The 27,106-nt window shown below is 36.2% G+C and overlaps 1 protein-coding gene across 2 annotated transcripts in view; it reads right to left on the bottom strand.

The window, feature by feature from the left end:
- NDUFAF2 (NADH:ubiquinone oxidoreductase complex assembly factor 2) overlaps window positions 1-27,106 on the bottom strand; it is a 189,215-nt gene that overhangs the window by 55,944 nt on the left and 106,165 nt on the right. The window contains exon 2 of one of the 2 annotated variants that reach the window (XM_061187822.1): window positions 26,608-26,697. The exons of the other annotated variant lie outside the window; for it this stretch is intronic. Coding sequence (XP_061043805.1) covers window positions 26,608-26,697 — 90 coding nt within the window. The remainder of the gene's footprint in view (window positions 1-26,607; window positions 26,698-27,106) is intronic. 2 annotated transcript variants of the gene reach the window in all.

The raw sequence follows: 27,106 nt of genomic DNA, 5'->3' as shown, positions 1-27,106 counted from the left end.
TTTTTTTTCTTTTATATTTGTTATGTGTGTATCCTATCTAATTCTTTGACTATCCCATGATTGAAAGATTTTGTCCAATGTTTTCTTCTAAATGTTTTAACTTTTACATTTAGGTCTGTGATCATTTTCAACTGAAGTTTTTAGAGATGAAGTGAGGTAAAGATCAAAGATTATTTTTTTTCATATGGATATCCTGCACTAGCTGTTGAAAAGAATTTCCTTTTGCCATTGAAAAATCAATTAACCATATAAGTGTATAAATAATTCTGGACTCTTGGTGTGGTTCTCATTAATTTTATATCTATCCTCATAACAGCATTAAACTGTCTTGATAAATATAGCTTTTTAAAGTTAAATCTTCCAATCTTGGTCTTTTCAAAAATGTTGTAGGTATTCAAGGTCCTTTGCATTTTAATATAAAATTTAGAATCAGTATATCAGTTTTGATTGGGAATGCACGAAATCTACAGATCAATTTGAGATGAAATAATATCTTTTAAATATTGACTTTTCTGATCCATGGAAGTTATAAATCTCTCCAATTATTTAGATCTTCTTTAATTTCTCTTGGCAATACTTTATATTTTTCAATGTATAGGTCTTAGAGACATATTTCTGTAAATTTATCCCTAAAGACTTCATGTTTTTAATGGTATATAAAATGATATAACTGAAAAATTTATTTAGCAATTGTTTGGTATTAGAGTGTAGATACATAATTGATTTTAGCATATTGCCTTTATATCTTGAAAACTTACTAAATTCATTAATTTTTGTAGTTTTTTTTAGATTGTCTACATGCACAATCATGTCATCTGTGAACAGAGTTTTACTTTGTCCTTACCAATCCGTATTCATTTTATTTCTTTTTCTTGTCTTATTGCACTGACTTGGATTTTCCAGAATGATATGAAATAAAAAGTGAGAAAAGATACCTTTGTTTTATTTCCAATTTTAGGGGACAAGAGTTCTTTCACCATTGACTATGAGGTTACATAAAAGTTTTTTTTTTTTTTCCCCCTTAATGTCCTTTAATAGGTTGAGGAACTTCTTATTCCAAAGTTTGTGGAGAAGTTTTAATCATGAATGTGTGTTGAATTTTGTCAATCTTTTTGTACCAACTGAAATTAACTTATGGTTTTTCTCCTTTATTTTATTAATGTGTTGAACATAAATGCAAATCAAATCCACAATGAGACATCACCTCAAACCTTTTAGGATGGCTATTACCAAAAAGGTAAAAGATTACATGTACTGGAGAGGATCTAGAGAAAAGGATACCCTTATGTCTTATTGGTGCAAATGTAAATTGGTATGGCCATTATGGAAAACAGTATGATGTTCTTCAAAAAAGTAAAACTAGAACTACCATATGATCTGGCAATGCCTCTTCTGGGTATATAACCAAAGGAAATGAAATCACTGTTTCAAAGAAATATCTGTGTTTCCATGTTCATCGCAGCCTTATGCACAACTGCCAAGATATAGAAACAACGTGTGTCCACTTACAGATGAATGGGTAAAGAAATTGTGGCATACATACACACACACACACACACACAAAATGGAAAATTCTTTGGCCTTGAAAAAAATCCTGCCATTTGTGACAACACTGGATGTACCTGGAGGACATTAGGCTAAGTGAAATAAGCCAGACACAAAGAAAAAAAATTGCATGGTTTCACTTTTATGTGGAACATTAAAAAAAGTCAAATTCATGGAAGCAGAGAGTAGAATGGTGGTTAGGAGGGACAGTGAGGTGGGGGAAATGGGGAGATGTTAATCTTCAAATGTTAAACCAATCTATATTACTGATATAAACTCCACATGGTCATGGTATATTACCCCTTTTATATATTCTGGGATTCAGTTTGCTAATATTTTGTTAATGATTTCTGCAACCGATGTTTATGTGAGATATTGGTTTGTAGTACTCTTCTCTTTATTGTCTCTGTGAAGAGCTGGTATCAAGGTAAACTTGGTTTCATAAAATGAGTAGATAAGTATTCCTCCACATTTTGGAAAGAATTTGTGGCCCATCCTGGTGAGTGCTGCACATGCATATGAAAAAAAAAATGTTTATTCTGCCATTGCTCAGTGGAGTGTTCTATAATGTCAATTAGGTCAAGTTGTTTGATATAGTTGTCTTCTATATCATCCTGACAATTACTGCTTTTTACATGTAGGTTTTGGACCATCTAAATTTACTGCAACTATTTAGATAATTAGGTTTAAATCTACAGATATTTGTATACCTATGTTCATAGCAGAATTATTCAATAGCCAAAAGGTGGAAAAAACACAAATGCCCATTGATGGATGAATGATAAACAAAATGTGTTACAGTCAGCCCTCTATATCCACAGGTTCTGCATCCACAAATTCAACAAATCATGGATCAAAAACATTTGGGAAAAAAAATTCCGCAAAGTTCCAAAAAGCAAAACTTGAATTTGCTATTAATCAGCAACTATTTATACAGCATTTACATTGTATTAGGTATTAGAAGTAATTCAGATATGATTTAAAGTACAGTCATCCCTCAGTAACCATGGGGGGTTGGTTCCAGGACTCCCACAGATATCAAAATCCACAAATGTTCAACTCCCTTATATGAAATGGAGTAGTATTTGCATATAATCTATGCATATCCTGTATCCTTTATTTTTTTTAACATCTTTATTGGAGTATAATTGCTTTACAATGTTGTGTTACTTTCTGATGTATAACAAGGTGAATCAGCTATATGTATACCTATATCCCCTCCCTCCCACCCTCCCTATCCCACCCTTCTAGATGGTCACAAAGTATTCAGCTGATCTCCCTGTTCTATGCAGCTGCTTCCCACTAGCTATCTATTTTACATTTGGTAGTGTATATATGTCAATGTTACTCTCTCACTTCATCCCAGCTTACGCTTCCCCCTCCCCGTGTCCTCAAGTCCATTCTCTACATCTGTGTCTTTATTCCTGTCCTGCCCCTAGGTTCATCAGAACCTTTTTTTTTTTAGACTCCATATATATGTGTTAGTATATGGTATTTGTTTTTCACTTTCTGACTTACTTCACTCTGTATGACAGACTCTAGGTCCATCCACCTCACTACAAGTAACTCAATTTCGTTTCTTTTTATAGCTGAGTAATACTCCATTGTATATGTGTGCCATATCTTCTTTATCTGCTCATCTGTCGATGGACACTTAGGTTGCTTCCATATCCTGGCTATTGTAAATAGTGCTGCAATGAACACTGTGGTACATGTCTCTTTTGGAATTATGGTTTTCTCAGGGTATATGCCCAGTAGTGGGATTGCTGGGTCATATGGTAGTTTTATTTTTAGTTTTTTAAGGAACCTCCATACTGTTCTCCATAGTGGCTGTATCAATTTACGATCCCACCAACAGCACAAGAGGGTTCCCTTTTCTCCACACCCTCTCCAGCATTTATCGTTTGTAGATTTTTTGATGATGGCCATTATGATCAGTGTGAGGTGATACCTCATTGTAGTTTTCATTTGCATTTCTCTAGTGATTAGTGATGTTGAGCATCCTTTCATGTGTTTGTTGGCAATCTGTATATCTTCTTTGGAGAAATGTCTATTTAGGTCTTCTGCCCATGTTTGGATTGGGTTGTTTGTGTGTTTGATATTGAGCTGCACGAGCTGTTTGTATATTTTGGAGATTAATCCCTTGTCCATTGCATTGTTTGCAAATATTTTCCCCCATTCTGAGGGTTGTCTTTTTGTCTTTCTATGGTTTCCTTTGCTGTGCAAAAGCTTTTAAGTTTCATTAGGTCCCATTTCTTTATTTTTGTTTTTATTTCCATTTTTCTAGGAGGTGGGTCAAAAAGGATCTTGCTGTAATTTATGTCATAGAGTGTTCTGCCTATGTTTTCCTCTAAGAGTTTTATAGTGTCCGGTCTTACATTTAGGTCTTTAATCCATTTTGAGTTTATTTTTGTGTATGGTGTTAGGGAGTGCTCTAATTTCATTTTTTACATGTAGCTGTCCAGTTTTCCCAGCACCACTTATTGAAGATGCTGTCTTTTCTCCATTGTATACTCTTGCCTCCTTTATCAAAGATAAGTGACCATATGTGTGTGGGTTTATCTTTGGGTTTTCTGTCCTGTTCCATTGATCTATATTTCTGTTTTGTGTCAATACCATACTGTCTTGATTACTGTCGCTTTGTAGTATAGTCTGAAGTCAGGGAGCCTGATTCCTCCAGCTCCGTTTTTCTCAAGATTGCTTTAGCTATTGGGGTCTTTTGTGTTTCCATACAAATTGTAATTTTTTTGTTCTAGTTCTGTGAAAAATGCCATTGGTAGTTTGATAGGGATTGCAATGAATCTGTAGATTTCTTTGGGTAGTATAGTCATTTTCACAATGTTGATTCTTCCAATCCAAGAACATGGTATATCTCTCCATCTGTTTGTATCATCTTTCATTTCTTTCATCAGTGTCTTATAGTTTTCTGCATACAGGTCTTTTGTCTGCTTAGGTAGGTTGATTCCTAGGTATTTTATTCTTTTTGTTGCAATAGTAAATGGCAGTGTTTCCTTAATTTCACTTTCAGATTTTTCATCATTAGTGTATAGGAATGCAAGAGATTTCTGTGCATTAATTTTGTATCCTGCTGCTCTACCAAATTCATTGATTAGCTCTAGTAGTTTTCTGGTAGCATCTTTAGGATTCTCTACATATAGTATCATGTCATCTGCAAACAGTGACAGCTTTACTTCTTTTCTGATTTGGATTCCTTTTATTTCTTTTTCTTCTCTGATTGTTGTGGTTAAAACTTCCAAAACTATGCTGAATAATATTGGTGAGAGTGGGCTCCTGTATCCTTTAAATCATCAGTACAGTAAGGTAAGAAAAACTAAAATTGGTAAGTGAATTTAGCAAGATTGTGTAAGGTACATGGTTTATATAAAAAAACAACTGCATTTCTATGTGTTACCAGTGAATAATTTGAAACTGAAGTAAAAAACAATCAGTAAGAACCCATAAAAACTAAGAAACACTTAGATTTTAATTCAATAAAATATATGCAAGACCTGTAAGCTGAAAACTATGAAAATTACCGATGAAAAAGTGAAAGAAGACCTAAAAAAGTGGAGCGAATATGCTGTATTCGTAGATTAGAAGATTAAATTCTCTTCAATCTGATCTACAGATTCTATATATTCCCAATCAAATTCCTAGAAGGATTTTTTTGGGGGTAGTAATTTATAAGCTGATACTAAAAATCATATGTAGCAACAAAGGGCCCAGAATAACTAAAACAAGTTTGAAAAAGAAGTTGGAGGACTCAAATTACCTTATTTCCAGACTTACTACAAAGCCTCAGTAATCAAGACAGTGTGGCACTGGCAAAAGGACAGATACAGATTCATAGACAGAATAGAGAATGCAGATATAGATCCACACCCATAGGGCCAACTGATGTTTGACAAAGATGCAAAGACAATTCAATGGAAAAAAAGATGGTCATTTCAAAAAATAGTCCTCAGAGAGTAATCACAAAGACAGAAAGTATAATGGTGGTTGTCAGGGGCCAAGGCAGAAGGAAGAATGGGGAGCTATTGTTTAATAGGTACAGAGTTTCAGTTTTAGAAGATGAAAAGAGTTATGGAGATGGATGGTGGTGATGGCTCCAAAAAAATGTGAATGTATTTAGTACCACTTAACTGTACACTTAAAAATGATTAAGATGGTAAGTTTTACGCTATGTGTATTTTAACACAATAAAAAACTAGTGCTGAAAAAACTGGATATCCATATAAAAAATAAAATTGACTGATATCTACAGCATGTACAAAATTTAATTCAAAATGAATCAGAGATATATATGTAGAACTGCAAACTCTAAAACTTCTAGAAGAAATCACCAAAGAAAATATTCGTGAGCTTGGGTTAGGCAAAAATTTCTTACATACAACACCAAAAGCATGATGAGGCATAAAAGAAAAAATGATAAATTTGACTTCATTAAAATTAAGAATATGTCCTCTTCAAGCAGCACTGTGAAGAGCATGAAGCCACAGACTGGGAAAAAAGTATTTGTAAATCACATATATGGTAAAGGACTTGTATCGAGGATGTATAAGAAACACTCAAAGCTAAACAAATAGGAAAAAAAGCCAACCAAATAAAAAATATCTGGGCAAAAAGAAGAGATATACAGATGGCACAGTGGCTCCACTTAAAAACTGCTATCAAGTGTAAAAGACCCAAATGTCTTTCAGCTGGTGAATAGATAAACAAACTGGTATATCAATATGATAGAATTCTACTCAGCAATTAAAAGGAATAAACTACTGATTCATGCAAGCACACAAATGAATTTCAAATGCATTAAGCTAATTGAAAGAAAGCTGCCTTCTTCTTCTGGTCAAGATTGAGCAACAGGGACAAATTATATGGAACAGCAATTTTCAAAACAGTGGACATCGAGTAATGAATACAGTGGTCCCTGAGAATGTTAAATAAACAAAGGTTACCCTTACAATTGCCTCAGCTTACTGCCTTGACAGTTTCTAGGTTGTGGCACAGGGAGGGGATCTAGCCAAAACCCACCATACTACCTAAATTATGAAGATGGAGCTAGAAGTCTAGGGACAAGGTGACTAAAATTCAAAGGATAGACTACCAGACAGGAGACAGCTACAGAGAGCACACTCTGGATGGAGATTAGCAGAAGACCAAGTATTCAGCAGAGCACTGCTCAGTTCAGTGAGTGAGGAATTCTTGAGGCCAGGAAGAGAACCACCTGAAAGGATCAGAAGGAACAGTATTCAGGATTTACACAGGGGCAAGAGTAATGTCAATTCCCACCACCCAGAGTGGAAAACCTCATGACTGATGGGGCAAAGCAGAGTGCTGAGAAATGACTTGCATCAGCAGTGTAGAATTATTAGTTCTAGATTGTATTATGCTCTAGTCCCATCTAACAAATCTTAAAAGTCATCCCTGAAAGAATCAAACTGTTTCCAAGTAACTTAACTGTGTCTCAGAACAAAGCTCAAAAATATATATATAGGAACATAAGAATATCCAGTATCCAACTAGGCAAAAATTTTAAATGTCTGACATCCAATCAGATATTGCCGAGCAAACAAAGAAGCAGAAAAATACTTCCCATATTGAGGAGAAAAAAATCAACTTACCAAAATCAACTGAAAACAGATACAGATGGTAGAATTAGCAGACAAGAACATTAAAACAGTTATAACTGCACCCCATATGTTCAAAAAGCTAAAGGAAAGATTGAACATGTTAAGTAGAGACCTAGAAGATATAAAACAGACCCATATCAAACTTGTAGAGATGAAAACTATAATGCCTAAAATGAAAAATACTCTGGATGGATTAATAGTTATTTGACATTGTGAAAGAAAAGATTAGTGAACTTGAAGACACAGCAAGAGAAACTATACAAATTGAAACTCAAAGAGAAAAAAGTCTCTGCAAGTGAACAGAACATCTATGAGCTGTGATACAACTTCAAGCAGACTAAAACTGTGAATGGAGTACCTAAGAGAGGACAGAGAGGGAAACAGGAAAAAAATGTTTGAAGAAACAATGGCCAAAATTTTTCTAAACTTGATGGAAACCAAATCCACAGGTCTAAGAAGCTCAAGAAACATCAAGCACAAGAGATTACATCATGGTACATCATAATCAAATTGCTTAAAACCAGTTAAAAAAAGAAAAACTTTAAAACAGCCAAAGGAAAAAATACACATTACATACAGAGGGATAAAGATAACCATGACAACAGATTTCTCAACAGAAACCATGTAAGGTAGAATATCTTTAAACTACTGAAAGGAAAGCAACTACCAACCTAGAATACTACATCCAGAGAAATATCTTTAAAAATCTTTAAAAATATATTTCAGACATGTAAAAAGCTGAAAGAGTTTAACATCAATAGATTCACATTTAAAGAAATGTTAAAGGAAGCCTTATAGACTAAAAGAAAATGATTCCATATGGAAATCTGGATCTACAAAAAGGAATGAAGAACATTAGAAATGCTAACAATATGGATAAATGTTATATTTCTCTTATTAATTAAATATCTCTAAATGCTATTTCACTGTTTAAATAAAAATAATGATGTAGACTGTAGATTGTAACATATGTAGAACTAAAATATATGACAATAACAGAAATGTTAGAAAGAAAAACTGGTGGTATACTTTTATAAAGTTCTTGTACTCTATATGAAGTAGAATAACCACATAAAGACTCTGATATGTTGAAGATGGTAGTCTATAAAACCTGAAGCAACCAGTAAAATAAGAAACCAAAGAACTATAGCTGATAACTCACAAAGGGAAATACAACTGAATCATAAACAATACTCAGAACTAGAAGAGGGGAAAGATCAAGATGGTGGAATAGAATAATGTGCAGTTCACCTCCTCCCACAAATACATCAAAAATACATCTACATGTGGAAAAATTCTCACAGAATACCTACACAACAGTGGCAGAAGATCTATACATCCAGAGCTACAGGAAAGACCACCATGTAACTGGGTAGGATGAGAGAAAAAAAAAGGAATAGGGATGGCACCTGAGCCCCTGGGAGGGAGCTGTGAAAGAGGAAAGGTTCCTTTACCCCGGGAACCCCCTTCAACATCTGGGAGATCAGCCAGGACAGATAGGGAGCTTCAGAGGCTCAGAGAAAAGTGTAGCAGCTGGCTTGTGGCAGGCAGAAGCAGAGAGAGACCAGCACAGATGGTCCTGACCAACTTACTGCACTACCCAGCCCAAGATGCACATCTTCTGCTGGTGTGCATGGGGGTTGTGTGCTGAGAGTCGAGCTTCAGTGGACAGACCTGGGGAGAGGACTTGGGCTGGCTACCTGGAGACAGTCCCAAGGGGCTGAAGGGTGGCCCAGGCCTCAATTGAGGGTGTGCACAGGATGGAGCCCAGCCCACTATTGGAGCCCTGTTGTTAATGCACAGGAAGAAGGGGCGGAGCCCCACCACAGCAGCCTCATTCTCATTCTCGGTGTACTCAGAGCAGGTGTGGCTCTTTCTCTAGGAGCTCTGGGAGCGTGCAAAGCACCTGTGGGCTGCCCACATGTGGAGGTGGGGCTGAAATCTGAGCTGTGTCCTGGTGGCTTTGGAGGATTTACGTGCTGGTGTCTCTGTAAGCTCAGTGCCCTCAGGATATCCGAGTGAATTACTGGTACTCCTGTGGCTGGGCAGGCCTGGCATTAGCAGCTACAGGCTTTGCAGGCATGTGCATGTAGAGGCGTGGCTGGGGTCTGGGCTGACGCTGTAGCTCCCACGATGGGGCCAGGTGCATGAATACACGCAACTATGGCAGGTCCTGATACCTAACTTCAGCGGATCTGTGCCAATGGGTCTGTGATGGTGGCTTTGTGAGCACAGTGCCTGAGGGACATCTGGGCTGATGGCCTGTATTCCCATGGATGAGGTGGGGTCCAGGGCAGTGCCAACAACAGTGTACTTTGTGAGCACACACAGCTGGTGACTGGCAACACCACAGAGCACACTTCCCAGTGGACAGCCTCTGCGGAGGAATACTCAGTAGCTCCTCTCCCACTGGAAGTGCTCCAGTCCTGTCTACCTCACACCACAGCTCAGAAGCGGATCTGGGAGCTTCTCCTCCAACCAGTGGGGAGCAGACCCTGCCCCAGACAGGGCTGTGACAACCACAGAGCAAAGAGGAGACCCAACTCAATATCCAGTGCAGTCTCTGGTTACCACAACACCAATGACACCCCCTATCAAGGGGATAATGGCCAGCACACACTGAGGAAAGATGTGGCAGGCATCCATTCTAAAAACAGCCCTCACACCAAAAATATTGGGTTGGCCAAAAAGTTCGTTTGGTTGTAAGTAAAAATGACACATTTTTCATTTTCATCAAGAACTTTATTGAACAATGTATTCATTAACCAAATGAACTTTTTGGCCAACCCAATATTAGACTCATGAAGGCTACACCGGGGTGCTCCCACATAAAAATAGCCCTTCAAGACCACAGCAGATAACTATTTCTTCTAAATTCATAGACTCAGAGAAGTAGAAGTAAAATGAAGAAGCAGAGGATCCACTTCCAATTAAAAGAACAAGAGAAATCCCCTGAAAGAACAAACAATGAAACAGACCTTTCCAGTCTACCAGATCCCAAGTTCAAAAAGGAGGCAATAAAAATACTGAAGGAATTAAGAAAGGCTATAGATAGAAATGTAGATCACTGTAACAAGGAACTAGAAAATATAAAGAGGAGCCAACTAAATTAGAAAACACATTTGCTGAGACAAAATACGAGCTAAAGGCAATAAATAGCAAACTAAATAATGCAGAAGAACGAATAAGTGATCTGGAAGATAGAATAGTGGAAGTCATCCAATCAGAACAGCAAACAGAAAGACAAATTTTAAAAAATGAAAGCAATATATGAGACCAATGGGATAATATAAAGCAAGCCAATCTATGCATAATAGGGATCCCAGAAGCAGAAGAAAGAGAAAAGGGGATTGAAAATGTATTTGAGGAAATTATGGCTGAAAAGAAGGAAACAGATATCTAGATACAGGAAGCACAGAGGGTCCCAAACAAGATAAACCCAAACAGACCTACAGCAAGACATATTATAATAAAAACAGCAAAAGTTAGAGATAAAGAAAAGATTCTAAAAGCAGCAAGAAAAAAATGAAGAGTTAGTTACAAGGGAACCCACAAAAGGCTATCACCTGATTTCTCTACAGAAATGTTGCAGGCCACAGGGAGTGGCAAGATGTATTCAAAGTCCTGAAAGGGAAAAACCCGCAACCAAGGACGCTCTACCCAGGAAGATTATCATTTAGAATAGAAGGAGAGAGAAAGAATTTCTCAGACAAGCAAAAAGTAAAGGAATACAGCAATACTAAACCTATCCTAAAAGAAATATTGAAAGGTCTTCTCTAAATAGCAAAGAAGCAAGAATCTATAGGAAAGAGAAAACCACAATTGTAAAGTAAATAACTTAAATAAGCTAGTACATGGATTAAAAAAATTTTTTTGAGAAAGTAATGATAACTACAAAGAACAGCAAAAGAATAAACATGAAGCTGTAGAAGAGGACATCAAAATCATAAAATGCAGGGGAGGGGAGTAAGAAAACGTAGATTTTTTTTCTTTAGAAGGTGTTTGAGCCTATATGACTACCAGTTTAAAACAAGCAGATATAGTAATGGGTTAACATACTTGAAAAACAGGGTAACCACAAATCAAAAACATACAGTAGACTCGCAAAAACCAAAAAGAACACAAGAGTAAAACAAAAGAAAATCATCAAAACACAAAAGGAAAAACAAAAAGAAAAAGGAACAAAGAAGATATACAAAATCAACTGGAAAACAAGGTTTAAAATGGCATTAAATACATATATATCAATAATTATCTTAAAGGTCAGTGGATAAATGCTCCAATCAAAAGACATAGAGTGGCAGGTTGGATAATAACACAAGAGCTTACAGTATGCTGCCTACAAGAGACCCACTTTAGGGTGAAGGGCACACATAGTGTGAAAGTGAGGGGATGAAAAAGACATTTCATGCAAACATAAATGCCAAGAAAGGAGGGGTAGCAATACTCATACCAGATAAAATAGACTTTAAAACAAAGCTCATGAAGAAAGATAAAGAAGGACATGATATAATCATAAAAGGATCAATAAAGAAGAGGATATTACACTCATTAACATGTGCACCCAACATAGGAGCACCTAAATATGTAAAACAAATACTAACACATAAACGTAGAAATTGACTGGAATACAATAATTGTAGGAGACTTTAACACCCCACTGACATGAATGGACAGATCTTCCAGACAGAAAATCAATAAGGCAACAGAACTCCTAAGTGACACAATAGAATAGTTAGACTTAATTGATATTTTCAGGACATTACCTCCAAAAAAACAAAAACAAAAAACAAAAAACAGAACATAAATTCTTTTCAAGTGCCCATGGAACATTCTCTAGGATATACCACATACTAGGACACAAAACAAGTCTCAACAAATTTAAGAGGACAGAAATTATTTCAAGCACCATAAAACTAGAAATCAACCACAGAGAGAGAAATGAGAAAAGAAATGATTACATGGAGATTAAACAACATGCTACTAAAAAACCAATGGGTCAATGATGAAATCAAAGAGGAAATCAAAAACTACCCTGAGACAAACGACAATGAAAACACAACCATACAAAATCTATGGGATGCAGCAAAAGCAGTTCTTAGAGGGAAGTTCATAGTAATACAGGCCTTCCTCAAAAAACGAGAAAAATCTCAAACAACCTAACATACCACCTAAAAGAATTAGAAAAAGAAGAACAAACAAAACCTAAAGTCAGCAGAAAGAAGGAAATAATAAAGATCAGAGAGGAAATAAAATAGAGATTTAAAAAAATCAATAAAACCAAGAGCTGGTTCTTTGAAAGGGTAAACAAAATAAACAAACCTCTGGCCAGACTCACCAAGAAGAAAAGAGAGAGGACCCACATAAATAAAACAAGAAATGAAAGAGGAGAAATAACAACCGATACCACAGGAATACAAAAACTCATAAGAGAATACTATAAACAATTATATGCCAACAAATTGGACAACCCAGAAGAAATGGATAAGTTTCTAGAAACATACAGCCCACCAAAACTGAATCAAGAAGAAAGAGATAATTTGAACAGACTGACCACTGGAAGTGAAATAAAATCCGTAATAAGAAACAACTCCCTGCAAACAAAAGTCCAGGACCATATTGCTTCACTGAGGAATTCTACCAAAAAGAACTTACACTGAGCCTTCTCAAACTCTTCCAAAAGACTGAAGAGGAGGGAACACTCCCAAAGACATTCTATGAAGCCATCATCATCCTGATACCAAAACCAGAAAAAGACACCAGCAAAAAAGAAAATTATAGGCCAATATCTTTGATGAATATAGATGCAAAAATTCTCAACAAAATATTAGCAAACCGAATCCAACAACATATAAAAAAGATCATGCACCACAATCAAGTTGGATTCATCTCAGGGTCACAAGGATGGTTCAACATACGCAAATCAATTAATGTGATACACCACATCAACAAAGAAAAGACAAAAATCACATGATCATCTCAATAGATGCAGAAAAAACATTTGATAAAATTCAACATCCATTCATGATAAAAACTCTTACCAAAGTGGGTATAGAGGGAACATATCGCAACATAATAAAAGCTATTTATGACAAACTTACAGCCAACATAATACTCAACGTGAAAAGTTGAAAGCCTTTCTGCTAAAATCTGGAACAAAAGAGGAATGCTCACTCTCACCACTTCTATTCAACACAGTATTGGAAGTCCTAGCCACAGCAATCAGACAAGAAAAAATAATTAAATAAAAGGTATCCAAGTTGGAAGCGAAAAGGTAAAATTGTCATTATATGCAGATGACATGACACTATATATAGAAAACCCTAAAGACTCCACACATAAACTACTAGAACTGATAAACGAATTCAGAAAGGTAGCAGGATACAAGATTGACATACAGAAATCTCCTGCATTTCTTTACACTACCAATGAAATATCAAAAAGGGAACGTAAAAAAAAAAATCCCTTTTAAAATTGGATCAAAATAAAATACTTAGGAATAAACCTGACCAAGAAGGTGAAACACTTATACACTGAGAACTATAAGACACTGATAAAGAAAACTAAAGATGATTTAAAGAAATGGAAAGATAACCGTGCCCTTGGATTGGAAGAATTAATATCGTTAAAATGGCCATACTACACAAAGCAATCTACAGATTTAATGTGATCCCTATCAAATTACCCATGACATTTTTCACAGAACTAGAACAAATAATCCTAAAATTTATATGGGACTATAAAAGACCCATAATTGCCAAAGCAATCCTGAGGAAAAAGAACAAAGCTGAAGTCTGTCCCAGACTTCATACAATACTACAAAGCTACGGTAATCAAAACAGCATGATACTGACACAAAAACAGACATATAGATCAATGGAACAGAACAGAGAGCCCAGAAATAAACCCACACACCTACAGCAATTAATCTCCAACAAAGGAGGCAAGAATACACAATGGAGAAAAGACAGTCTCTTCTGCAACTGGTGCTGGGAAAGCTGGACAGCTGCATGTAAATCAATGAAGTTAGAACACCCCATCACACCATACACAAAAATAAACTCAAAATGGCGTAAAGACTTAAATATAAGGCAGAATACCATAAAACTCCAAGAAGAGAAAGTAGGCAAAACATTCTCTGACATAAATTGTAGCAATGTTTTCTTAGGTCAGTCTCCCAAGGCAACAGAAATAAAAGCTAAAATAAACAAATGGGATCTAATCAAACTTACAAGCTTTTGCACAGCAAAGGAAACCATAAACAAAACAAAAAGACAACCAATGGACTGGGAGAAAACATTTGCAAATGATGCAACTGACAAGGGCTTAATTTCCAAGATATACAAACAGCTCATACAACTCAGTATCAGAAAAAAAAACAAACACCTAATCAAAAATGGTCAGAAAAACCCAAATGGACACTTCGCCAAAGAAGACATACAGATGGTCAACAGGCCCACAAACAGATGCTCAACATCTATAATTATCAGAGAAATACAAGTCAAACAACCGTGAGGTATCACCTCACACTGGTCAGAATGGCCATCCTTAAAAAGTCTACAAATAATAAATGCTGAAGATAGTGTGGAGAAAAGGGAACCCTCCTACACTGTTGGTGGGAATATAAATTGGTGCAGCCACTATGGAAAACAGTATGGAGGTTCCTGAAAAAACTAAAAACAGAGTTACCATATGAGTCAGGAATTTCATTCCTGGGCATACATCTGGAGAAAACTCTAATTTGAAAAGATACATACAACACCCCAATGTTCATAGCAACACTATACAATAGCCAAGACATGGAAGCAACCTAAATTTCCACCAAGAGATGAATGGATAAAGAAGATGTGGTACATATATACAATGGAATACTACTCAGCCATAAAAAAGAATGAGATAATGCCATTTGCAGCAATGTGGATGGACCTAGAGATTATCATATTAAGTGAAGTAAATCAGATAAAGACAAATACTATACGATATCACTTATATGTGGAATCTAAAATATGATACAAATGAACTTATTTACAAAACAGAAACAGACTCAGAGACATAGAAAACAAACTTATGGTTACCAAAGGGGAAAGGGGAGGAGGGATAAATTAGGAGTTTGGGATTAGCAAATACACACTACTATATATTAAAATAGATAAACAACAAGATCCTACTGTATAGCACAGGGAACTATATATATTCAGTGTCTTGTAATAACCTATAATGAAAAAGAATATGAAAAAGAATATATATATAGCTGAATCACTTTGTTGTACACCAGAAACTAACACAACATTCTATATCAACTATACTTAAATTAAAAAAAAAAAGTAATAGAAAAAAACCCCTCAGAACTAATGTATTAGTTCACCAGGGCTGCCATAACAAAGTACCACAGATTTGGTGGCTTAAACAATAGAAATTTACTTTTTCACAACTCTGAATGCTATAATTCTGAGACCAAGGTGTTGGCAATGTTGGTTTCTTCTGAGGTTTCTCTCCTCAGCTTGTAGATGGCAGTCTTCTCTCTGTGTCTTCACAAGGTCTTCCTTTTTTCAAATCTGTGTCCTAATAGCCTTTTCTTATAAGGACATTAGTCATATTGGATTAAGACTGGTCCTAAGGACCTCATTTTAACTTAATTACCTCTTTAAAGACTCTGTCTCCAAATATAGTCTGAAGTACTGGGGGTTAAGACTTCAACATAGAATTTGTGGGGACCCAATGCAGCCATAACAATTAGGAATGAAAGAGGTAACATCACACAGATTCTGAAGATATTAAAAGAAAAATAAGGTAATATTATGTTCGGTCTTATGCCAAAAAAATTTGGAAACAGATGAAATGGCAGATTCTTTGGAAAAATATTGGTTGGCCAAAAAGTTCCTTCGGTTTTTAAGTAAAAATAAAAGACACATTTTTCATTTTCACCAATAATTTTATTGAACAACATATTCACCCTTTTGTTCCACTACCTTCTGCCATATTTCAGGCAACTTCATAATTCTATCTTCCCAAAACTTTTAATCTTTTTGAGCAAAGAACTGTTCCAGGTGCCTTTTACAGTCTTCCAGGGAATTGAAATTTTTTCCATTAACAGAATTTTGTAAAGACCGAAATAAATAGAAATTCGAAGGTGCAATGTCTGGTGAATATGGCGGATGAATCAGAACTTCCCAGCCAAGCTGTAACAGTTTTTTCCTGGTCATCAAAGAAATATGTCGTCTTGTGTTATCCTGATGGAAGATTATGCATTTTCTGTTGACTAATTCCAGACGCTGTTCATCGAGTGCTGCTTTCAGTTGGTCTAATTGGGACCAGTACTTGTTGGAATTAATCGTTTAGTTTTCCGGAAGGTGCTCACAATAGAGGACTCCCTTCCAATCCCACCGTATACACAACATCACCTTCTTTGGATGAAGACTGGCCTTTGGTGTGGTTGGTGGTAGTTCATTTCACTTGTCCCATGATCTCTTCTGTTCCACATTATTGTACAATATCCACTTTTCATCACCCATCATAATTTGTTTTAAAAATGTAACATTTTCGTTACATTTAAGTAGAGAATTGCATCGGAAATATAGTAAAGAAGGGTTTTTTCGCTTAACTTATGTGGAACCCAAACATCAAAGCGATTCACATAACCAAGCTGGTGCAAATGATTTTCAGCGCTTGATTTGGATATTTTGAGTATGTCAGCTATCTCCTGCGTAGTATAACATTGATTGTTCTCAATTAATGTCTCGATTTGATCACTATCAACTTCAACTCGTCTACCCGGGCATGGAGCATCGTCCAGCGAGAAATCTCCAGCATGAAACTTTTGCAAACCACTTTTGACATGTTCAATCAGTCAAGCACCTTCTCCATACCCTGCACAAACTTTTTTTTTTTCTGCGTTTCGGTTGTGTTTTTACCTTTCTGGAAATAATAAAGCATAATATGCCAAAAATGTTGCTTTTTTAATTCCATCTTCAATATTAAAATGGCTACACAAAAATCCACCAATTTTAATGGTTTTTTTTTTTAGTGCATGCTGATATGACAGCTGTCACAATACATTCTAACAAAATTGTTTCGAATGAAGTTAAAGACAACTAAGCTCTACTAAAGCCATGTTCCAGAAAAAACCAAACAAACTTTTGGCCGACCCAATACAACCTACCAAAGATCATTCAAGAAGTAACAGATAATCTGAATATCCTGTCTAATAAAGAAATTGAACCTGCAGATAAAAACTCCTGGCCTAGATGGCTTCACTGGTGAAGCCTATCAAATATTTAAAGAAGAAGTAATATTAACTCTACACAAACTCTTACAGACTTTTGAAGAAGGAATATGTCTAAACTCATTTCATGAGATCAGCATTACCCTGATACCAAAACCAAGAAAAGACAAGAAAAAAAGAATTACCAACTAATATCCCTCAAGAACACAGATATAAAAAGTCTAAACAAAATTTTAGATAACTCAATCAAAAATATATAAAAAAGTAAAACATAAAGAATAAGGCAAGACTGTTCATTCTTATCTCTTCTATTAAACAGTGTACTGGAGGTTCTAGCCAATGCAAATAGGCGAGATTAAAACAAAGACATCCAGGTTGGAAAGAATTAAGAAAAATGTCTTTATTCACAGACAACATGATCTTCTATATAGAAAATCTGATGGAATTGACAAAAAAGCTACTATAATTAATAACTGAGTTTAGCAAAGTCACAGGATAGAAGATCAATATACAAAAACCTACTGAATATTTATTCAATGGCAACAATCAGAAATTAAACTTGAAAAACATTATCATAACAATAGCATCAAAAATATGAAGTTGTTAGGGATAAATCTGACAAAAGAAGTGCAATATAGGTACAATGAAAGCTACAAACTTTGATGAGAGAAATTAAAGAAGGCCTAAATTAAATGAAGAGATATATAATGTCCAGGGGTCAGAAGATCCTTATTGTTAAGAGGTCAGCTCCCTGCAAAGTGATCTATAGATTTAACACAATCCCAACCAAAATCCCAGGAGGCATTTTTATAGAAATTAACAAAATGATCCTAAAATCCATACGAAAATGCAAAGGACCTAGAACAGCCAAAACAACTTCAAAAAAGAAGGACTAACAGTACCTGATATCAAGACTTAGAAAGCTACAGTTATCAGGGAACTAAGGCCCTAAGTCAAATAGCCAGGAAGAACCTGAAACCAGGCAATAGCCATTTGAGTGAGCTTGGAAATAAATCTTCTACGGCCTGACAAAACCATGTGAATGAGCTTGAAAGTAGATGAGCCCTGAGAGAAGCCTTGAGATGACTGCAGCCCAGACCAACACCTTGTCTGCAGCCTTGTGAGAGACCCTAAGCCAGAAGATCTGCTTAAGTCTTGCCTAGATTCCTGACTCACGGAAACTGTGAGATAATAAATGTTTGTTGTTTTAGGCCTGTAACTTTTGGGGTAATTTGTTATGCACCAATAGATAATTAATATATGCAGCTATCTTATCCTCTAATGAAGGAGATCACCATCAACTCTCAGCAAGTCCCAGCCAAGCAATTTGGTTTTACAGTAGGTCCAGAGACTCTGGGTTGGGACATAAGTTGATTAGAGATAATTCTAGAGTCATATAATCATAGAACATTAGAGACAGATGGGGCCTTAAAGGATACTGAACCCAGCCTTTTAATCTGACAGATGAAAAACAGAGGTAAATAGATTTGCCCAAAATGACCAAGGTAGTAAATGCACATTGGAGGACCTGAGCATAACCCAGGTCTTCTGATGCTGGGACAAGGATAGCATCATGCCATACATATTATTTTATGAAGTTTATTTTGAAAATTATTGGTGGGGAGTTCCTGTGGCTTGAGAAAAGCATGTTAAACAATTATTAATTATTAATAATAAAGCAATAAAAGTGCATATGATATTTTATACTGAGATACTCATTATTAATTGTGTTAATGATAGACAGGTATGGTCTAATATGTCTAAAAATTAATTTTTACCTGACTTTATTTTGAAATTTAGTTTTACATTTTAATGAGTATGTGTGATTAAGTAAAGATTAACATTCCATTAAAAAGAAATACTGGATTAGAGCCTTTCTGTCTCTTCCTATTATACTCTACTTGGCGTGTATTTTAGGGTTCTCATTAATAATGCTTATTACCGTCAACAAAAAACTAGCTTAAACTTACCAAAATAACAAAAAAGGAAAAAAATGGAAGATAAACTGTGATCTGAATTATGAAGATAAAGCTTTTGAGAGGCTCTGTATAAGAACTACACATCATGCCATGGATTAAACTTAAAAGGTTCCCTGAAACTTTATAAGATTGTTCAGTAGCTAGTAGTATACTAGCTAGTACTATACTATCTCCCACATCTGAACCTTGAGTGTCCTTTATGTTAGGAACCAATTGCTTTGGTGTGCCATTCCATGTCTTTCTTTTTAAAATGGACTATTTTCAGCAAATCAGCAAAGTCCCCAAAATGTCTCTTCTTTATGTAGTTTCAATTTTAAATGCATTCATTCACCAAATATTGATTGAGCTTGCACTTATTTTATGTTAAGTGTTGAACTAGGCCCTAAGAATACAAGGATGAGCAAGGTAAAGACTCTACACTAGAGAATCTTCAAGTCCAGGTAGAGGAGGTAGATAAGTAAACAGGGAATACCCTACAGTGTGTAGTGTTATGCTGCGGAGAGGCATCAAGTGAGATGAAAAACAAAAACAGGAACATCCCACTAAGCACTAGGGGGTGACAGGTAGGGTCAGAAAAGACGTCCAAAGGAATCCGTGTCTACCCTAATTAGCCTGGTCATTATGGAGTAGGCAATACAATATAATATTAAGAGTAAAGACTCTGGAGACAGATAATTTTGGTTCTTGGCTATAGCTGCTGTTTGTATTTAGGGAGTTACTTAATCTCTCTGTGCTTCATTTGGAGGAATCAAGAGAGAATTTATACAAGTTATTACCACTACATGATCTACCTGCATCTATGACTATATACTCTACTTTTCTGCTATTACTCCTGATGAACTTTCCATGCTTTTGTCAAAGCCCAATTCTTCCACAAGTGTACTAGATCCTGTCCCATCTTGCTTTCTCAAGGTCTTTCTCCTGCATCATTAATGCTTCCTTTTTGACTGGAACTTTCTCATCACTATTACAAAATTTGGTTACTTCTACTGTCTTTAAAACAAAACATAATAAAATTCCTCTCTTGACTCCACTTTCCCATGCAGGTACTGCCTCAACACTCTCCTTTCTTTTACAGATAAACTCCTCATAAGCATTATCTATACTTATTCTCTCCAAATTCTCTCTTGCTATTCTTTTTTTTTTAATCAGGCTTTTGTTCCTAACACTCTGCAGAACTATTTTTGTCAGGATTGGTGACTTCCTGTTCTTAAAGCAAAGAATTAATTCTTTGTCCTTATTTGACATGGTTGATCACTTCTTCCTCCTTGACACTTTTTCTTTTTTCTCCCACTTTTCTGGCTGTTCCTTTTTTGTCTTCATTGTCTCTAAACCCTGTTATAGCCTAGGGGTCAGTCTTGGAACTTCTCATTTTCTTTCTTTTTTTTCTTTATAATTCTTTTCTTTTTTTTTTACTGGAGTATAGCTGATTTACAATGTTGTGTTAGTTTCAGGTGTACAGAAAAGTGAATCAGTTATACATATATCCATTCTTTTATAGATTCTTTTCTCATATAGGTTATTACAGAATATTGAGTAGAGTTCTCTATGCTATACAGTAGGTCCTTGTTGGTTATCTATTTTATATATAGTAGTGTGTATATGTTAATTCCAAACTCCTAATTTATCCCTCCCCCCTCCCCTTTCACCTTTGGTAACCATAAGTTTGTTTTTTACATCTGTGACACTACTTCTGTTTTGTAAATAAGTTCATTTGTACCATTTTTTTAGATTCCACATATAAGCGATATCATATGATATTTGTCTTTCTCTGACTTACTTCATTTAGTATCATAATCTCTAGGTCTATCCATGTTGCTGCAAATGGCATTATTTCATTCTTTTTTATGGCTGAGTAATATTCCATTGTATATATGTACCACATCTTCTTTATCCATTTCTCTGTTGTTGGACACTTAGGATGCTTCCATGTCTTGGCTATTGTAAAGTGTGCTGCAATGAACATTGGGGTACATGTATATTTTGAATTATGGCTTTCTCTAGATATATGTCCAAGAGTGGGACTGCTGAATCATATGGTATGAACTTCTCATTTTCTATTTACACACATTCCCTGATCTCATCCTGTGTCCTGGCTTTTCAATACCATTTATTTGCTGTCAACTTCCACATTTTATCTCCAGCCCAAATTTTTCCACCAAATTCTTAGCTTATAAACAACTTAATACCTCTACTTGGATATCTAATAGGTATCTCAAACTTCATTTTCAAACTTGATCTCATTTTCCCCCCAAATGTGCTCCTTCCAGTCTTGCCCCTCTCAGTCAATGGCAACTGCACTTTTCCAGGTGAGGCCCAAAAGTTTAACAATCATCACTGACTGCTCTCTTTCTCTCACATTGCACATCCAATCTGTCAGCAAATCTCATTGGCTCTACTTTTACAAGAGATCCAGAATGCAACTACTTCTTTCCACTCCCACTGTTACTCTGGTCCAAGCCACAATTAGTCCTTGCCTGAGTTATAACAAGAGCATACTGTCTCCAAGTTTTCTTTATGACCCCACTCAGTCTCTTTGCAATGCAGCAGCCAGACTGATCCTGTTAAATATAATTCAGAGCATACAACTACTCTTTTCAAAACCTTCCAGCGGCTTCCAATCTCAGAGTAAAAGCCAGAGTCCTTCCAATGGCCTATAAGGCCTACAAGATTGAGCATCCTGTTACTTTTCTAACCTCATCTATTACTTTCCCTCTGGCTCTACTCCAGTCACGCTAGCTTCTGTGCTGTTCCTTAAAAACCTGAGCATGCTCCTGCTTCAGGGCTTTTGCACTAGCTCTCCAGGAATGCTCCTCTGCTACTTATCTTCATGACCAGCTCCTTCTTCTGCCTTTATTCAAAAGTCATCTTCTCAGGGCTTCCCTGGTGGCACAGTGGTTAAGAATCCGCCTGCCAATGCAGGGGACACAGGTTCGATCCCTGGTCTGGGAAGATCCCACATGCCGTGGAGCAACTAAGCCCGTGCACCACAACTACTGAGCCTGCGCTCTAGAGCCCGCGAGCCACAACTACTGAGCCCGCGCACCACAACTAATGAAGCCCACGCACCTAGAGCCCGTGCTCCATAACAAGAGAAGCCACCGCAATAAGCCCGCGCACCGCAACTAGAGAAAGCCTGTGTGCAGCAACGAAGGCCCAACACAGCCAAAAATTAAAATAAATAAAATAAATAAAATAAATAAATTTATTAAAAAAAAAAGTCATCTTCTCAACCAGGCCATTTCTTTATACTATTTAAAACTGTAAAACCCTCCCCAACACTTCCTAGTCCCTTTATCTGCTTTATTTTCTGTGGCCATTAACATACTATATAGTTATTTATCTGATTTATTATCTTTCTTCCACCCACTCTCCCACTACAGAATGTAAACTCCATAAATTCAGAGGTCCTCAATAGATGTTTATTAAATAAATGAATGAAAAGGTTGAACTATTTAATACATATCGTGACAGGAAATGCAGCCTGTGGGTACCTGTATTCTGCTACTAACAATTGACAAACACAGTATTCGTCTGGACCTGAAAATACTTTAGATTCACTTGGGGTTGACACTATTCACTTTAAGTTTTTTTCTTTCCTTTCCTGTATACAGTATTTTGTGTATTTATTTATATTTTACTTTACTTTTTCATGGTATGGAGTTCTTATTTTTTACATTTAATTGATATGCAACACTATAAAAATAATTTTTGTTTCAATGTTTGGTTGATACATTTGTTTTAAGGGTGTGCCCCATGGGAGGGTTATGCTGAATTATTAAGATCAGGACAGAGCCATAAAAGGCATTAGAATTTCATTTTAATTCTCTGAAAGTCTCAAACGCTTAAAACTGAGTCACTACCTATTTGTTTATTTATAACTTAATTTATTTCTATAAACATTTTAATTCTATATTACTACTGGAAGAAATGATAAAATAGGTTCATTATAAGAAGGTGCAAGCATTATTTGAGAATTGCAAATGTCGCTTATAACATTGGAGAGTCTGTTAAAATAAAAAAGCTCAGGGGAGAAAATATTTGCAAATGAAGCAACGGACAAAGGATTAATCTCCAAGATTTACAAGCAGCTCATGCAGCTCAATAACAAAAAAACAAACAACCCAATCCAAAAATGGGCAGAAGACCTAAATAGACATTACTCCAAAGAAGAGATACAGATTGCCAACAGACACATGAAAGAATGCTCAACATCATTAATCATTAGAGAAATGCAAATCAAAACTACAATGAGGTATCATCTCACACCGGTCAGAATGGCCATCATCAAAAAATCTAGAAACAATAAATGCTGGAGAGGGTGTGGAGAAAAGGGAACACTCTTGCACTGTTGGTGGGAATGTAAATTGATACAGCCACTATGGAGAACAGTATGGAGGTTCCTTAAAAAACTAAAAATAGAACTACCATATGACCCAGCAATCCCACTACTGGGCATATACCCTGAGAAAACCATAATTCAGAAAGAGTCATGTACCAAAATATTCATTGCAGCTCTGTTTACAATAGCCAGGACATGGAAGCAACCTAGGTGTCCATCATCGGATGAATGGATAAAGAAGATGTGGCACATATATACAATGGAATATTACTCAGCCATAAAAAGAAATGAAATGGAGGTGTTTGTAATGAGGTGGATGGAGTTAGAGTCTGTCATACAGAGTGAAGTAAGTCAGAAAGAGAAAAACAAATACAGTATGCTAACACATATATATGGAATCTAAGGGAAAAAAAAAAAAAAAAAAAAAAGAGGTCATGAAGAACCTAGTGGCAAGATGGGAATAAAGACACAGACCTACTAGAGAATGGACTTGAGGATATGGGGAGGGGGAGGGGTGAGATGTGACAGGGTGAGAGAGTGTCATGGACATATATACACTACCAAATGTAAAATAGATAACTAGTGGGAAGCAGCCGCATAGCACAGGGAGATCAGCTCGGTGCTTTGTGACCACCTAGAGGGGTGGGATAGGGAGGGTGGGAGGGAGGGAGATGCAAGAGGGAAAAGATATGGCAACATATGTATATGTGTAACTGATTCACTTTGTTGTAAAGCAGAAGCTAGCACACCATTGTAAAGCAATTATACTTCAATAAAGATGTTTAAAAAAAATAAAATAAAATAAAAAATAAAAAATAAAAAAATAAAAAATAAAAAAGCTCAGGGACTTCCCCGGTGATCCAGTGGTAAAGAATCTGCCTTCCAATGCAGGGGGCGTGGGTTCGATGCCTGGTAGGGGAACTAAGATCCCACACGCTGCGGGGCAACTAAGCCCGCACGCCACAACTACTGAGCTCACGTGCCTCAACGAGACAGCTTGTGTGCTGCAAACTACAGAGCCCATGCCCTGGAGCCTGCGCGCCACAACTAGAGAGAAGCCTGCGGGCCACAGTGAAGAGCCTGTGCGGCAATGAAAGATACTGCATGCCTCAACGAAGATCCCGCATGCTGCAACTAACACCCGACGCAGCCAAAAAAAATAAATTAAATAAATAAATATTTTAAAAAAAAGAAAGAAAGAAAGCTCAATTACTCCTGGACATTGCCAGTTTATATTCTGCATTTCTTCAAAAAGTCCCTGGTATCTACCCATTTTAATGTTGTTTTCTCATAGTTCTACTATTTTCATAGCTAATAAAGAAAAATGGAAAAGATATGTCCAGGGAAATATTTACACTCACATGCTGACATAAAAATAACTCAGTGCCTATAGCTACCATATGTTAGGTATAATGCTAAACCCACCAGGAAGCAAAGGGTCCACTGCTTACAGTGTGTAGCTGTATTACCCAGGCAGTTTATCTCATCCTTCTAGAACTTAGATTCCCTATCTATTGAATGGGTATAACTACAGTGTCTACCTCATAGGATTATTGTGATAATTAAAACAATATAATGATTGTAAAGCAAAGGCATAATACCAGGTATACAGGTAAACACTTGACAAATGTTAAGTGATATATAAGATAGGTATTGGTATTTTAGTTAAGGTTCTTTCAGTTGCAAATAACAAGGGTTAACTCAAGCTAGATTTCAAGTATTTAATATATACTTACTGAGCACTTACTATGTGCCTTCCTATGTGCCAGGCACTAGGCTAAGAACTGGTAAGAAAAAAGGGGAAATTTATAACACAGATGTGGGATGGCACTTAGAACCTGAAGGCAGACTTGCAGATGAACTTCATTCAGAAAGAAATGGAACTGGGAATTGGAAAGTTGCTGAAAACCTAGGAAATATTCTCTGCCTTGCTACATAGAGTTGACTCTTGAACAACACAGGGATTAGGGGCACTGACCCCCTCATAGTCAAAAATCCACCTATAACTTAACAGTTGGACTTCCATATCTGCAGTTCCACATCTGCAGATTCAACTAACCACGGATCGTGTAACACCATAGTATGAACTTACTGAAAAAAATCTGCGTATAAGTGGACCTGCTTCTAACCTGTGTTGTTCAAAACAAAAAAATCAAAACAAAAAACAAACACCTGTGTTGTTCAAGGGTTAACTGTACTTCTCTTTGCGGACTGGTTTCCATTTTCTTCTTAGCAGATAAAGAAGTTTTTTTTCTGCAACAAAGTTTAGATAGTGGATTGAAGATAGCCACCCATGTGCTACCAAGTTCATATGATACTATTCCAGCCTTATGGAAAGACTGCTACTATTTTCTCTTTCTTTCATTTTTTTACCTTAATTCCAAAGTCCTGACAGGGATCAAGTGTCCATCCTTGTCTAAACATGGGGACAGCTAATGGGGTCACTGTAAGTTGAACAAATATTCCAAATGGCATCTACAGCAAGTATTATCCACAATTTATAAAAGAGGAAACTAAGACTGAGAGGTATGAGTTACTTTCCCACGTTCATGTGGGTAGACCGCCAGAAACAGAATTCAAATCCTGAGGTTGTATAAGTGCAGGGCCAGCATATCAAAGTGAATGCCTTCTTCAATTCTGCATCTAAGAAGCTTTGCTTGTCTCACCCTAGTCTCAGCTCTGCTAATGCTTCATAGCTCTTTTCACTATGTTCCCTTACTAAAATGTGGCACCTTCACAACTTTCAAAGAAATGCAAAGTTTAAAAAAAGTTTCATGGATTCAGACTGTAAACGTTTTTTCAAAGAACATGAAATAATGTTATGCTCTTATTGATTTTGTATATAAACTATTTGCCTTCCAGAAGACACTACTAAAAGCAGAAACTTACCTTCCCATTCTGTTGGGATATCCCCTACTTCATAGTCTATTTCTCTTTTATTTGCTGATTCTACAATTCTTTTCTCTCGAATAGTTTGTCCTGTAAGGCAAAAGTGATTATTACATTTTTAAATGAACCCATGACACAGTAGTTACTACACGAAATACTTTCTCTTTAGATATTACACACCTCCTCCTATGATAAGAGAATTAACAGGGAAAAGAATAGATTCCATTTAGAATTAGGTATATTAGAAAAAGCAGTTTCTAAACTACTTCAGAAATTTTAAATTTCCTACATAGTATGCAAAATTAATTTTGGTAGAATAAGTCTAGATTCTGTGTACAGAAAAAGAGAAACCAATTAATTTGCAGGCCAATAAAAAACATTTTAATAAACAACAGAATGTTTAACTCCTTCCAACTCTGCAGGTATATATATTAGAGGTGCCAGTGGCTGCTGCTACTGCCTAAGGGAATCAAATTCATGGCCCCACTATGGAAAATAA

This window comes from Eubalaena glacialis, chromosome 4, assembly GCF_028564815.1.
Source record: "Eubalaena glacialis isolate mEubGla1 chromosome 4, mEubGla1.1.hap2.+ XY, whole genome shotgun sequence".
Taxonomy (NCBI): domain Eukaryota; kingdom Metazoa; phylum Chordata; class Mammalia; order Artiodactyla; family Balaenidae; genus Eubalaena; species Eubalaena glacialis.
Note: the sequence above shows the minus strand (reverse complement) of the source record. Positions and strands in the feature narration are given on the sequence as shown.